The 15,389-nt window shown below is 40.9% G+C and overlaps 1 protein-coding gene across 1 annotated transcript; it reads left to right on the forward strand.

The window, feature by feature from the left end:
* Positions 1 to 8,236: 8,236 nt before the first annotated feature.
* On the forward strand, positions 8,237 to 10,466 carry LOC105880282 (disintegrin and metalloproteinase domain-containing protein 20-like). Its single transcript, XM_020285704.2, has 2 exons — positions 8,237 to 8,796; positions 10,386 to 10,466. The coding sequence occupies exons 1-2, from the start codon at positions 8,239 to 8,241 to the stop codon at positions 10,464 to 10,466; spliced, it is 639 nt and encodes a 212-aa protein (XP_020141293.2). The 5' UTR covers positions 8,237 to 8,238.
* The last annotated feature ends 4,923 nt before the right edge of the window (positions 10,467 to 15,389 follow it).

The raw sequence follows: 15,389 nt of genomic DNA on the forward strand, positions 1-15,389 counted from the left end.
GCATTGCCTGGGGCACAGAAGGGATATATGTGAACAGCCTACTGAGGTGTGTGTGCCTTCAGGGGCAGATCAGCGTCCTAGAGGGCAACCCTCCTCCCAAAAGGAGGCCGTACACCCAGCCCAGGTGGCGTCTCTGCGCAGGGAACCTCCCCGCCGGCATCACAATCCGGGGAGGCCTGGTGGCGTGTGGTCTGGCCCGCTGGCAGAGGCCCAGGAGTAGCTGCGGAGTTGGGGAGGGTGGAAAGAAGCGAGGCCCACTCGAGACTGCCGGTCTCAGACAGCCCCACCCCCCACAAGCAGACTTTCTGGCTGAGCGGGGCCATTCCAGCCCCGCCCTGACAGCTTTTCCTGGAAGCAGAGGACAGAACTTTGACCCCTGCTAACGGCATTGGTGGTGCCTGAGGACAGGCTTACCCAACCCAGCTCTGCCCAGAACAAGAGCTGATAACAGGACACAAAAACAATAGCATAGCCTGTTCCTCCAAGCAAGTGCCACCTACTGACAGGGACAGCATCCTGCACAGCCTTTTCACGGCACCCACTGACTCGTTATACAGGGAGTGGTCGAATCTCACCCACAGACACCACCTAACGGCTCAGAAACTAAACAAGGTGTGTGAATACCCAAACAACAACCTAAAGGAAAGAAACAACAACTGATCGACATGGGAAGAAATCAGCGAAGGAACTCAGGAAATATGAAGAACCAAACGGAAAACACACCCCCAAAGAGGAGCACCAGCACCCTAGAAACGGACACCAACCAAAATCAGGCAACCAAAATGACAGAAGAGGAATTTCGTATGTGGATCATAGGAACACTCACCGACCTGCAACAACAACTCAATAACCAACACAAAGAAACCACAAAAAGCCTCCAGGACCTAGAAGAATAGTTCACTAAAGAAATAGACACAATGAGGAAAAGTTTAACCGAACTCCTGGAAATGAAGAATCAATTCAGGGAACTACAAAATACAGTGGAAAGTCTCAAGAACAGGGTAGATCAAACAGAAGAAACAATCTCACAGCTTGAAGATAACACCCTCCAACTAACTAAAACCGTCACAGAGATAGAGCAGAGAAACAAGAGAAAAGAGCAAAGCCTACAAGAGCTGTGGGATTATGTGAAGAAACCTAATGTGAGGGTCATAGGGTTACCAGAAGGGGAAGAAGACAACACTCAAGGGTTGGACAAGCTATTTGAAGATATAATAGAGGAAAATTTCCCAGGCCTTGCTCAAAATCTCGATATACAAGTTCAAGAAGCTCAGAGGACCCCGGGGAGATTCAATGCAAACAGGAAGACGTCACGACATGCAGTCATCAGACTGACCAAAATATCAACTAAAGAGGCCCTTCTAAGAGCTGTAAGACAAAAGAAGCAAGTGACATACAAGGGAAAGCCAATTCGAATAACACCAGACTTCTCTACTGAGACTTTACAAGCAAGGAGAGACTGGGGCCCCCTTCTCACTCTTCTGAAACAAAACAATGCCCAGCCTAGAATCTTATTCCCTGCAAAACTAAGCTTCGTATGTGAAGGAGAAATAAAGACATTCTCAGACAACCAAAGTCTCAGAGAATTCACCAAGACGAGACCAGCCTCACAACGAGTACTCAAAACAGTGCTACGCACAGAACACCATAATAAAAACTCGCGAATATAAAAACAACCAAAACCCAAAGATTAAAGGCCAGATAATACAATGGCTCAAGAGAGAAATCAAAGCAACAACATCCAACCCAACAGAATGAACAGTAATCTACCTTACCTATCAGTTCTCTCAATAAATGTGAATGGCTTAAACTCTCCACTCAAGAGACATAGGCTGGCTGAATGGATAAGAAAATGCAGGCCAAGTATATGCTATCTTCAGGAAACACATCTAACCTGCAAGGATGCATATAGACTAAAAGTAAAAGGTTGGAGATCAGTATTCCAGGCAAGTGGAAGCCAAAAGAAGGCTGGCGTGGCAGTTCTAATTTCAGACGATTTAGTTTTTAAACCAACAAAAGTAGTGAAAGACAAAGAGGGTCATTATATAATGGTGAAGGGCACACTTCAACAAGAAGAGATAACAATTTTAAATATATATGCACCCAACTTAGGTGCACCCAGTTTCATAAAGCAAACCTTACTGGAGCTAAGCAAATGGATTAATAGCAACTCCATAATCACCGGAGATTTCAACACCCCACTGACGGCACGAGACAGGTCCTCCAAACAGAAAATTAATAAAGAAATAATGAACTTAAACAAAACCTTGGAACAACTGGGTCTGACTGACATCTACAGGACATTCTACCCAAAATCCACTGAATATACGTTCTTCTCATCAGCTCACGGGACATTCTCTAAGATTGACCATATCCTAGCACACAAAGTAAATCTCAAGAAATTTAAAAAAATAGATATCATACCATGTGCCTTCTCAGATCACAGTGGAATAAAAGTAGAAATCAACCCTAACACAAACTCACATTTCTACACAAAAACGTGGAAATTAAACAACCTCCTACTAAATGATTACTTAATAAATGAAGAAATCAAGATGGAAATAAAAAAATTCTATGAAGAAAACGACAATGGGGAGACAAGTCATCAAATCCTCTGGGACACAGCTAAGGCAGTTCTAAGAGGAAAGTTTATCTGCATAAATGCCTATAACCAAAAGACAAAAAGATCACAAATAGACAATCTAACAAAACGACTCAAAGAGCTGGAATAAGAAGGACAGACCAACCCCAAACCCAGCAGAAGAAGTGAAATCAACAAGACCAACTCAGAACTAAATGAAATTGAAAACAGGGAAGCTATTCAGGAGATTAATAAAGCAAAAAGTTGGTTCTTTGAAAAAATAAACAAAATTGACACACCATTAGCTAAGCTAACGAAAAGCAGAAAAGAGAAATCTCTAATAAGCTCCATCAGGAACAAAAAAGGAGATAGCACAACTGATCCCAAAGAGATGCAAGATATAATTTATGAATACTATAAAAATATTTATGCACGCAAACTGGAAAATGTGGAGGAAATGGACAAATTTCTAGAAACATACAGCCTCCCTAGGCTCAACCAGGAAGAAATAGATTCCCTGAACAGACCAATCTCAACAGCTGAAATAGAAACAGCAATTAAAAATCTCCCTAAAAAGAAAAGTCCCGGTCCAGATGGTTTCACACCCGAATTTTACCACATTTACAAAGAAGAACTAGTACCTATCCTGCAGAAACTATTCCACAACATCGAGAAGAATGGAAACCTCCCCGACACCTTTTATGAAGCGAATATTACTCTGATACCAAACCCAGGAAAGGATGCAACAATAAAAGGAAACTACAGACCAATATCCCTAATGCATACAGATGCAAAAATTTTCAACAAAATCTTAGCTAACCGAATCCAGACACTTATCAAAAAAAGAATCCATCACGACCAAGTGGGCTTCATCCCAGGGATGCAGGGATGGTTCAACATACGTAAATCTATAAATGCAATTCACCACATAAACAGAAGCAAAAACAAAGACCACATGATTCTTTCAATAGATGCAGAAAAAGCTTTTGACAAAATTCAACACCCTTTCATGATACGAACACTTACTAAAATATGCATAGGACATAGGACATTCCTAAAACTGTTATAAGCCATATATGACAGACCTATAGCCAACATCATACTGAAAGGGGGAAAATGGAAAGCATTCCGACTTAGAACTGGAAGCAGACACGGCTGCCCACTATCTCCACTTCTGTTCAACATAGTGCTGGAAGTCCTGGCTACAGCAATCAGACAGGAAAATGGAATCAAAGGTATCCAAATAGGGGCAGAAGAGATCAAACTTTCACTGTTTGCTGATGATATGATATTATATCTAGAAAACCCCAAAGATTCAACCAAGAAACTCCTGGAACTGATCAATGAATTTCGTAAAGTCTCAGGATACAAAATCAATACACAGAAATCAGAGGCATTCCTATACGCCAACAACAATCCAATTGAGAACCAAATCAAAGACTCAATTCCCTTCACAATAGCAACAAAGAAATTAAAGTACCTAGGAATATACTTAACCAAGGAGGTAAAAGACCTCTACAGGGAGAACTATGAAACACTGTGGAAGGAAATAGCAGAGGATGTAAACAGATGGAAATCCATACCATGCTCGTGGATCGGCAGACTCAACATCATCAAAATGTCTATACTAACCAAACCGATCTACAGATTCAATGCAATACCTATTAAAATCCCATCAGCATTCTTCACAGATATAGAAAAAATAATTTTACGCTTCGTATGGAACCAAAGAAGACCCCGAATATCAAGAGCAATTCTAGGCAACACAAACAAAATGGGAGGCATTAAAAGGCCAGATATCAAACTATACTAGAAAGCTCTAGTAATTAAATCAATATGGTATTGGCACAAAAATAGGAATATTGACCAGTGGAACAGATGTGAGAATACTGATATAAAACCATCTTCATATAGCCATCTAATCTTTGACAAAGCAGACGAAAACCTACGCTGGGGAAAAGAATCCCTTTTCAATAAATGGTGCTGGGAAAACTGGATAGCCACCTGTAGAAGGCTAAAACAGGACCCACACCTTTCACCTCTCACAAAAATCAACTCACGCTGGATAACAGACTTAAACCTAAGGTATGAAACTATTAGAATTCTAGAGGAAAATGTTGGAAACACTCTCCTAGACATCGGCCTAGGCAAAGAGTTTATGAAGAAGTCCCCAAAGGCAATCACAGCAGCAAGAAAAATAAATAAATGGGACATGATCAAACTACAAAGCTTCTGCACAGCCAAAGAAATAGTCATGAAAGTAAACAGACAACCTACAGAATGGGAGAAAATTTTTGCATCCTATGCATCCGATAAGGGACTGATAACTAGAATATACTTAGAACTCACGAAAATCAGGAAGAAAAAAATCAAATAACCCTATTAAAAAGTGGGCAAAGGATTTGAACAGAAACTTTTCTAAAGAAGACAGAAGAATGGCCAACAAACATATGAAAAAATGCTCAACATCTCTAATCATCAGGGAAATGCAAATCAAAACCACAATGAGATATCACTTAACTCCAGTGAGAATGGCCTTTATCAAAAAGTCTCCGAACCATAAATGCTGGCGTGGATGCGGAGAGAGAGGAACACTCCTACACTGCTGGTGGGACTGCAAACTAGTTCAACCTTTGTGGAAAGCAATATGGAGATACCTTAAAGCGATACAAGTGAATCTACCATTTGATGCAGCAATCCCATTGCTGGGCATCTACCCAAAAGATCCAATGACACTCTACAAAAAATACACCTGCACTCGAATGTTTATAGCAGCACAATTCATAATTGCAAGGCTGTGGAAACAGCCCAAGTGCCCATCAATCCAAGAATGGATTAATAAAATGTGGCATATGTATACCATGGAGTACTATTCAGCTCTAAGAAACAATGGTGATATAGCATACTTTATATTTTCCTGGTTAGAGCTGGAACCCATACTATTTAGTGAAGTTTCCCAAGAATGGAAAAGAAGCACCACATATACTCACCAGCTAATTGGTATTAACTGAATAGCACCTAAGTGGTCACGTAGGTACTACAGTAATAGGCTGTTGGGCAGGTGGGGGGGGCGGGGGGGGCGGGTATATACATATATAATGAGTGAGATGTGCACCATCTGGGGGATCTTCATGCTGGAGACTCAGACTTGTGGGGGGAGTGGAGGAAATGGGCATTTATTGAAACCTTAAAATCTGTACCCCCATAATATGCTGAAATAAAATAAAAATCCTTTGAATTAAAAAAAAAAGAGAGAGGAGGGTTTTTTTCTTTGTTCGTTTGTTTTGGGAGAGGAAATAGGGAGATCTATGAAGGGAAGAAGATAGGCACAAATGGAATTTTTCATCTATGATCTTGGGGAAAACTGCCAACTGTTGGGATGAAGGGAAAACTTCCCCTTCGCCCTCAGAGGTTCACCGAAAAATCAACCCACAGAAAAGCAGATTTAATAAGAGAAAAGTTATGAAATTTATTTTAATGCATATACATGGGAGCCCTCGTAATATGGAGATGCAACTCCCCAGTGGAGTTCAGAAGTTTATATGCCTTTCTGATAAAATGTGTTATGGGAGGGGGAGAAGAGAAATTCTGTTGAGGGGCAATAAAGGGTTACTAGGGAGGATGAGTGGATGGGGGAGGAAGATTAAGTATAGTTCCCTTAAAATTTAAAGGAGCCTGAGAGATGGGCCATTGTCTTCTTAAAAAGTCTGTTCAGGTATGGTCACATTCCCAGTCTTACAGGGAGGGGAAGAAAAGAACAATTGCTCTCCTGGGTGGGTCTGGATCTCAGGCAGATAAAGAAACTTCAGTGAGGGGCGGGCAGCGGAAGCGAGAAGGTCAGAGAGATGTTGAGGCTTCTTTATTCAGTCCAGAATATCAAAATGCCATGAATGCCATATTTTGGGGTGAAAATATTTCTAATTTCCTTCACTACCATGAAGAAAAGGTATCCATTTCTGGGGCCTGGGAATTGGCCCTGGAAATCTTTACTTTAAGGCCACCTGTAGGGATGGTTTTCCAATTATCCTGGGAGTGCTGAGGGCCCTCTACCTTGGTGTGTCTAGCATAAGCCCAGTAGCATTTTTCTTTCATTTTGATGGCAGTGTAGACGGTTTGTGTTGGGGTTTAGAAAACAGTACCCCAAAATAAAGGCCTCAGTAGGGGCCTCAGAAGCAAAAGTTTTTCTCTGACCTTCTTTAGCTTCCTATCTCTTAGTTTCATTCTCCCCTGAGGCTACCCACTGAAAGTGTTAATGGGATCTGTCTTCCCCATGCCAGGTCATAGAAACCAGAGCCTCTTTTCTCAAAAGCTAGCTATGAGACCTGACATCATTGTGTGCAAAAATTGGCCATAACGAAGTTATCTGACCTATCTGGCTTGTCTGTAGGTCATAAGACTCCCATTCCAGAAAGGGCTCTGCCCTACATCCAGGAGAAAGGAATGCATGCCCGGAGAGGCCAAGAAGAAAGTAGACTGACAGGGCTCGCTGGGTATCCCCACTCAGCCTGTTAGACCTAGATCATACATACCCTTTCTGTCCAAACGTATTTCTACATGGCTGCCTACACTTTATTGAAGCGAAGCACAAAAATGGACAATTTCCCCTGTATCTTTGGGTGTGTGTTCTCAAGGCTCCCATGTATACACAGTAAATAAGTTTGTATGCTTTTTCTCCTATTAATCGAACTGCCTCATGTAAGTCAACTGGCGTAAGTGAAACTGCTGATTATATTTCCATTCCCTCAGATTCCTTTGGAATATTCGAGAACGTCATACAAAGTAAATTATACTTTACCTCATTGGGTCTGGTATCTTTGTCTCATAATTTCTGTGAAATTCATCCATGTTCTTGCATGTTTTAGTATTTTGTTCATATTATTATTGAGTATTTTTCCATTGAACGAATATAAATTTGTTTACCCATTAAGCTATTAAGGATTAGTTCTCGGTTTCTAGGTTGTGGAATAAACGTATCAATAATGCTGCTATGAACATTCATTGGCACGACTGTGGACTGTGACTAAGTTCCTAGGACTGGAATTGCTTGACCATAAGGTAAGCAAAAGTTTAACTCGATAATAAACTATTATTACACATCCTAATTTTTCTATTCTTGACATCACTTTACTCTTATAATCCATCAATCACACCCAACTCCATCTAGTTTCTATAAAGTGCACTTCCACCCTCAGAATTCCTTTAAGGAATTGAGCTTCCCTCTCCTTACCATTTGTTTACAATTCCCTCTTTTAATTTCATGTTGAATCGTTTCCTCATTTAGGATTAAGAAATAAGTGATTAGCTACCCCTGGTTTGCACCAATGCCATTTGTTCTTCCCCCATTTACGACTCCCCTTAGAGAACACGAACTTTTAAGCCCAATTCTACAACAGTTTTCTTAATTCCTTCTATTTTGTCCCCCTCTTGCCTAGGTCCCCAGGCCTGGGTCCTCAGCTCACTGAGCACAGCCTCCCCTGATGAGCACACCATTGTTATGTAATAGTCTAACCCTGCCCATTCAGCTGTCAGGAAGCCCCAAGCCTGCAACCTCACTCTGCTTTCTTCATGGGTGCCCTGGTGAGAAGGTTGATGTTTTGGGGGTAGTCTTGCCAACCTCCCACTTGACTGCATTTTTCTGGGCAAAGGCGCTCTTACTCATGGGGCCTGCCTGGCTCCAGGTCCCCCTGACGGGTACTCTCTGGTTACTGGTGCTCTGGGCATTTCTATCCCCTGTCTGCTGCTCCCATGATCCACCAGTATGGCGCTTCGCTTCCTCTGAAATTGTGATCCCCAGGAAAGTGCCCCCTAGGAGGGGTGGAGTTGAGACGCCAGACCAGCTCTCCTACAGCATACGCTTCCAGGGCAGAAGGCATGTGATCCACATGAAGCTGAAGAAGGCCTTGCTGCCCAGACATTTTCCTATTATTACTAATAATGACCAAGGGGCCATGCAGGAGGACTATCCCTTTGTTCCCCGAGACTGTTACTACTACAGCTACCTGGAAGGAGTTCCGGGGTCCATGGCCACACTGGACACTTGCTATGGAGGTCTGCGTGGCATGATACAGGTGGATGACTCCACTTACGAAATCAAACCTCTGGAGGCTTCTTCCAAATTTGAACACCTGGTATCTTTGCTTGTGTCAGAAGAAAGACCAGGAGAGGCTCAAAAGTGTAACATTGACGACGAACAGGTGGATGAAGCATTTGAAAAGGTAAAACTTGCTGAAATTCCTAGAGCAGGCCCCGTTTATTTGTGGAGGCGTCATAAGAAACATATAAAAATTCACTACACAATTACTAGTTCATTATCTTCAAAGATGGGTAAGAATATGACATTCATGATAGAGAATGTACTGATTATCAACAGCATACTACATACCATTTTCAAACAAGTTGATATGAATGTCTTCATACGTGTTATGTGCATATGGAGGGATGAGGATCCAGTACCCCTTGATAAATTCCCTAATATCCACGAGTCTGTATCTGATTTTGGTTTGTGGAAATCTAAAGGAATTTTTCGGGTAGCTTCACATGATACTTCACTTCTTTTAACAGGACATGCAGTTAAAGGAGCCCACTATTATACCAACAGGGATTCAATATGCAATCCCAACTGGGGAGCAGTGTATGTATTTGTAACAAGGGTTCACATATTTTTTGCTGCAACAGTTGCAGCACATTCAATATGTCATCACATGGGTGTAGCACATGATGCGGAGTATTGTGTTTGTTTTCGAAGAAGCCACTGTCTCATGAGAAATCCTGCCGGTCTTAGAGATCTAATGAGTAATTGTACTTTCTATCGTATTCATCGAAGAGTACATGAATGGGATGCTTGTTTAGGTTGGCCAAACCCTACTCCGTATAAAAATTTTCCTTATGTAGCACCCCGCTGTGGAGACAAGATCAAAAATGCGCAAGAAGAGTGTGATTGTGGCTCATTTAAAGACTGTGTTAATGATAGGTGTTGCGAAACCAATTGTGTCCTCAGAGGCGGCAGTCAATGTAACACAGGAGCTTGTTGCCAGAGGTGTAAACATGCTCCTTCTGGAATGATTTGCAGGGAAACACTTGGTATTTGTGATCTACCGGAATACTGTACTGGGCAAAACGAGACGTGTCCACCTGACGTCTACATTCAGGATGGAACTCCATGTTCAGCAGTAGCTGTTTGTGTGAGCGGAAACTGCAGTGACCGTGACTTGCAGTGTCAAGCCCTTTTTGGCTTTGAAGTAAAAGATAGTAAACCAGTATGCTATCAAAAATTGAATATCATGGGTGACCGATTTGGAAACTGTGGGGTTAGGTTAGTACGAGGGGGAGGTAGAACTGTGAGGTGTGAAGAAAAGGACGTTTTTTGTGGAATGCTGCACTGTAGAGGTGTCAAAACTCTTCCGGGTGGAGGTGAACACACTACCTTTCATAGAATAATAATGCACGATGCTCAAGAAGAAGAATGCTCTGGATATGATGCACACTTTGGAACAGAATTGCCAGAAATGGGGCTTGTAGTGGATGGTGCAACATGTGGCCCAGGAAGCTACTGTGTACAACAGAATTGTACGTTTTATCAGGACATGAATTTTGACTGTGATGTGAAGACATGCAATTTCAGAGGAGTGTGCAACAACAAAAAACATTGTCACTGTATTCGTGGTTGGAAACCACCAACTTGTGAAGTGAGAGGAGTAGGTGGCAGTTTAGATAGTGGCCCTCCACCTAATACTGAAGCTGGTTTTCGAGCCAGCATACGTGTGAATATAAACCATGCGCTAATTTTTGTCTTGATTCGTTTCAGTCTTTTTCTGTTTATACTTATCATCGGTTGCCTTACACAAGCAACGCGATCTGTAGAAGAGGTAACAGTGGAAGCTACTGAAGCACCTAAAGCTACCAAGTCTGCCAAGAAATAATAATGAAAGCCCATGCAGAGGGGAAACTCACATTGGCACTTATTGTGAGAAATGATCAATAATCACTCTGACAACAACAGAATCTTTTGGCAATTCTGACGTCATCTGGCAATAAAATCACTTTGCAATTTGTGTCTGCTCGTGTCCTTAATACTCCCGTAGATGAGGGCATAAACCCTTAGACACTAACAAGAGGACCTGTACTTATTTACCATTTGGTGTCTAATATTTTCTAGATACCCCTGTAGCAAGTCTTGTGTGCAGTTGTATGTGCTTGTTTTTAACACTCTTAAGGTCTTTTTCTGATTGGTTATGTACGAGATTTCTGTTATTTGTCCATATCATTGTTAGTGCTAAACAAATAAGCATAGAAAGTAATTTTGGCAGAGGTGCAACAGGAAGATTAAAGATCTCTTGTGTCACAGGTGCCTTGAATCTCAGCAGTGGTCAGGCCACCTGCTGACTGTGAGATCATCCGCACAGTCTTAATAGTCCAGAGTTTCAAGGTGCACATTTTACCGTCGGAGATGAAATGTACTTTCCCAACGCTTCTGTGGCAATTAAAAGAAAGCACTTAAGAAAGGCCCGGGACAGTTTAGGCACTTAGTATGTGCTATCTGCTATCATTCTCATTATTATTCTTGTGTCGCGCTGTACCTGGGGTATTCCACATGTAATGTCTTTGGCATGTTTATCTTTATTTTTAAGTCAGGACCTAAGGAGTCATTCTTCACTGATACATCACTTCTTAACGTCTCTGCTTGTCGAAGTCATAGGATCTCATTTTTTAAATCTCAGGAAGTGCCTAAGTACAGCCTGCCTATAAATCCTAGGATGAAGCTGAAACCTGATGTATGTACAGACATAAAATTTTAGCTAAAGGGAATCGGGAAGAATCACTTCAGAAACAGTGCACTAGAACAGGATCCGATACCCAGGAATGATTACATTCCTTCTGTTTAAACAACTCGGGTCTGAGATCAAATCTCGGTATGCAAATAGCAAATCTCTTTCTGAAAATGTCAAATCTGAATGCAGGTAGCCAGCAAAGGAGAGAGGAAGGATGTAGAACTAGAGAATCAATAGGGTTGCTGCCTAAGACATTGTAGTTTGTCCATCTTTTGTATAGCTCTGTTGGCCCCCATGTTTTGTCCAGTTGGCTTAACTGGAAAAGTCACCTGGGTCTTCCTCCAGGGATGGGTTTGATCCCCTGTTACTGTGTCCTTGTCAAACATCAGTAGGTGCATTTGCACCTGGCACCACTGCCTACTAACAACCAGGCTGGATGACCATTTACTAAACCGGGTTCTATATCCGTGACCCAAAGGCAATTATTGAAAGTACAGTGTGTGGTCCAACAAGGAGAGTCATTTTGTTACTGTTTGAGCAGACCATTTGTCAAAGTATTATAACTGTACGGCCTCGTGGCCTGTTTTTCTCTGTCTCTCTTTTTTCCTCCTGTCCAATATCTGCTCATATCCTTTCTGGTCTGTTTTGTATTTGTGAAGCAGTTTTGTTTTCCCCAAGCTGTTTCATCTGTAGTTCCATCAGTTCGAATGTGTGTGGTTTTCGCTGTGTTCATGTTGCTATGTTGAAAGTACTGAACTGTGTGTTTCAACTGGAGAAGAGGTCTGGTGTGACAGACAACTTGATTATTTCTGAATAGCATCTGATAATTCAGGTTAAAGGCCCTAAACAAAGAGGTGTTCATGTCAGCATTAAGGCCTAATATGAGTGTTCATTAAAAGCGGCCCCTAGTTGGTGCCAGAGATTTGAGACAGGCTCATCACACCCAAGTAACCTTGATGGCATTAACACATAAACTGTGTGTTTCTTTTTTTTATAATTTATAATTTTTATTTTTTATATTTTAGGAAAATGTGGGGATACAAGCGTTGAGGATACATATATTGCCCATACTCCCTCTCCCCTCTTGAGTTCGAGCTTCCAGCGTTTCCATCCCCCAAACGTTGCCCTTCCTACTGGTTGTGGTTGTATATATCCATCTCCTCCTCCCCCCTCCCACCTGCCTGACATCCAATATATGTTATTCCTATATGTACACTTAGGTGTTTATCCATTAATACCAATTTGCTGGTGAGTACATGTGGTGTTTGTTTTTCCATTCTTGAGATACTTCACTTAGTAGAATGGGTTCCAGCTCTATCCAGGAATATACAAGAGGTGCTATATCACCATTGTTTCCTAAAGCAGTAGTACTCCAAGGTATACATATACCACATTTTATTAATACATTCTTGAATTGATGGGCATTCGGGTTGTTTCCACAGCTTTGCAATTGTCAATTATGCTGCTATAAACATTCGAGTGCAGGTGTCTTTTTCATAAAGTGACCTTTGATCTTTTGGGTAGATGCCCAGTAGTGGAATTGCTGGATCAAATGGTAAATCTACTTGTATCACTTTGAGGTATCTCCATATTACTTTCCAAAGAGGTTGAACTAGTTTGCAGTCTCACCAGCAGTGTAGGAGTATTCCTCTCTTTGTGCATCCACGCCAGCATTTATTGTTTGGGGACTTTTTGATTAAGGCCATTCTCACTGGAGTTTAGTGGTTTTGATTTGCATTTCTCTCATGATTAGAGATGTTGAGCATTTTTTCATATGTTTGTTGGCCATTATTCTGTCTTCTTTTGAGAAGTTTCTGTTCATGTCCTTTGCCCATTTTTTTGATAGGGTTGTTTGATTTTTTCTTGCTGATTTTCCTGAGTTCTAAATAGATTCTAGTTATCAGCCCTTTATCGGGTGTGTAGCTTGGGAAAATTTTCTCCCATTCTGTGGGTTGTCTGTTTGCTTTCCTTGACAGTTTCTTTTACTGTGCTGAAGCTTTTTAATTTGATCAGGTCCCATTTGTTTATTTTTGTTGCTGTTGTGATTGCCTTTGGGGTCTTCTTTATAAATTCTTTGCCTAGGCCAATGTCTAGAAGAGTGTTTCCAATATTTTCCTCTAGAATTCTAATAGTTTCACACCTAAGGTTCAAGTCTGTTACCCAGCATGAGTTGATTTTTGTGAAGGGTGAAAGGTGTAGGTTTTGTTTCAGTCTTCTACATGTGGCTATCCAGTTTTCCCAGCACCATTTATCGAATAAGGATTCTTTTCCCCAATGTATGTTTTTGTCTGGTTTTTCGAAGATTAATTGGCTATATGAGGATAGTTTTATATCTGGGTTCTCTGTTCTGTTCCACTATTCAATGTCCCTGCTCTTGTGCCAGTCCCAAGCTGTTTTAATGACTATATCCTTGTAGTATAGTTTGAAGTCTGGTCAATTGATACCTTCCATTTTATTTTTAGTGCCTAGGATTGATTTTGCTATACGGGGTCTTCTCTGGTTCCAATGAAGCATAATATTATTTTTCTATATCTGTGAAAAATGATGATGGTATTTTGATAGGGATTGCGTTGACTTTGTAGGTCACTTCGGTACTATAGACATTTTAACAATGTTGATTGTGCCGACCCATGAGCATGGTATATTCTTCCATCTGTTTACGTCCTCTGCTATTTCCTTCTTCAGTGTTTCATAGTTCTCCCTGTAGATGTCTTTTACCTCCTTAGTTAAATATATTCCAAGGTACTTTATTTTCTTTGTTGCTATTTTGAAGGAAATTAGGTCTTTGATTTGGTTCTCACATTTATTGTTGTTGGCATATATGAATGCCTCTGCTTTCTGTGTATTGATTTTGTATCCTGAGACTTTACCAAATTCATTTATCAATTCAAGGAGTCTCTTGGTTGAATCCTTGGGGTTTTCTAGGTATGATATCATGTCATCAGCAAAGAGTGACACTTTGCTCCCATTTTGACGCCCTTAATTCTGCTCTCTTGTCTGATTGCTGTAGCGAGGACTTCCAGCACTATGTAGAAGAGAAGTGGAGATAGTGGGCAACCTTGTATAGTTCCAGTTCTAAGTGGGAATGCTTTCAATTTTTCCCCATTCAGTATGATATTGGCTGTGGGTTTGTCATATATGGCTTGTATCATTTTTAGTTAAGCCTCGTCTATGCCTATTTTGTTGAGCATTCTTATCATAAAGGGTGTTGAATTTTGTCGAATGGTTTTTCTGCGTCTATTGAGAGGATCATATGGTCTTTGTTTTTGCTTCTGTTTATATGGTGAATTACATTTATAGATTTGCATATGATGAACCATCCTGCATCCATGGGATGAAACCCACTTGGTTGTGATGGATTATTTTCTTGACAAGTACCTGGATTCAATTGGCTAGGATTTTGTTGAGAATTTTTGCATCTATATTCATAAGGGTATTGGTCTGTAGTTTTCTTTTTTGTTGCATCTTTTCCTGGTTTTGATATCAGGGTTATGTTCGCTCCTAAAATGTGTTGAGGAGGATTCCATCCTTCTCGATGTTGTGGAAAATTTCTGCAGGATAGGCACCAGTTCTTCCTTGTAGGTGTGGTAAAATTTGGGTGTGAAACCATCTGGTCCAGGACTTTTCTTTTTAGGAAGGTTTTTTTATTGCTGTTTCAATTTCAGTACTTGATATTGGTCTGTTCAGGAATTCTAATTCTTCCTGGTTGAGCCTAGGGAGGCTGTGTGTTTCTAAGAAATTGTCCATTTCCTCAACATTTTTCAGTTTGTGTGCATAGAGTTTTTTGTACTATTCATAAATTATATCCTGTATCTCCAGGACATCAGTTGTAATTTCTCCTTTATTGTTCCTGATGGAACTTATTAGAGATTTTTCCTTTCTGCTTTTCATTAGTCTAGCCAATGGTGTGTCAATTTTGTTTATTTTTTCAAAGAACCAACTTTTTATTTTGTTAATTTTCCATATAGTTTCCCTGTTGTCAATTTCGTTCAGTTCTGATTTGATCTTAATTATTTCACTTCTTCTGCTGGGTTTGGGGT

Source organism: Microcebus murinus, chromosome 6, assembly GCF_040939455.1.
Source record: "Microcebus murinus isolate Inina chromosome 6, M.murinus_Inina_mat1.0, whole genome shotgun sequence".
NCBI classification, from domain to species: domain Eukaryota; kingdom Metazoa; phylum Chordata; class Mammalia; order Primates; family Cheirogaleidae; genus Microcebus; species Microcebus murinus.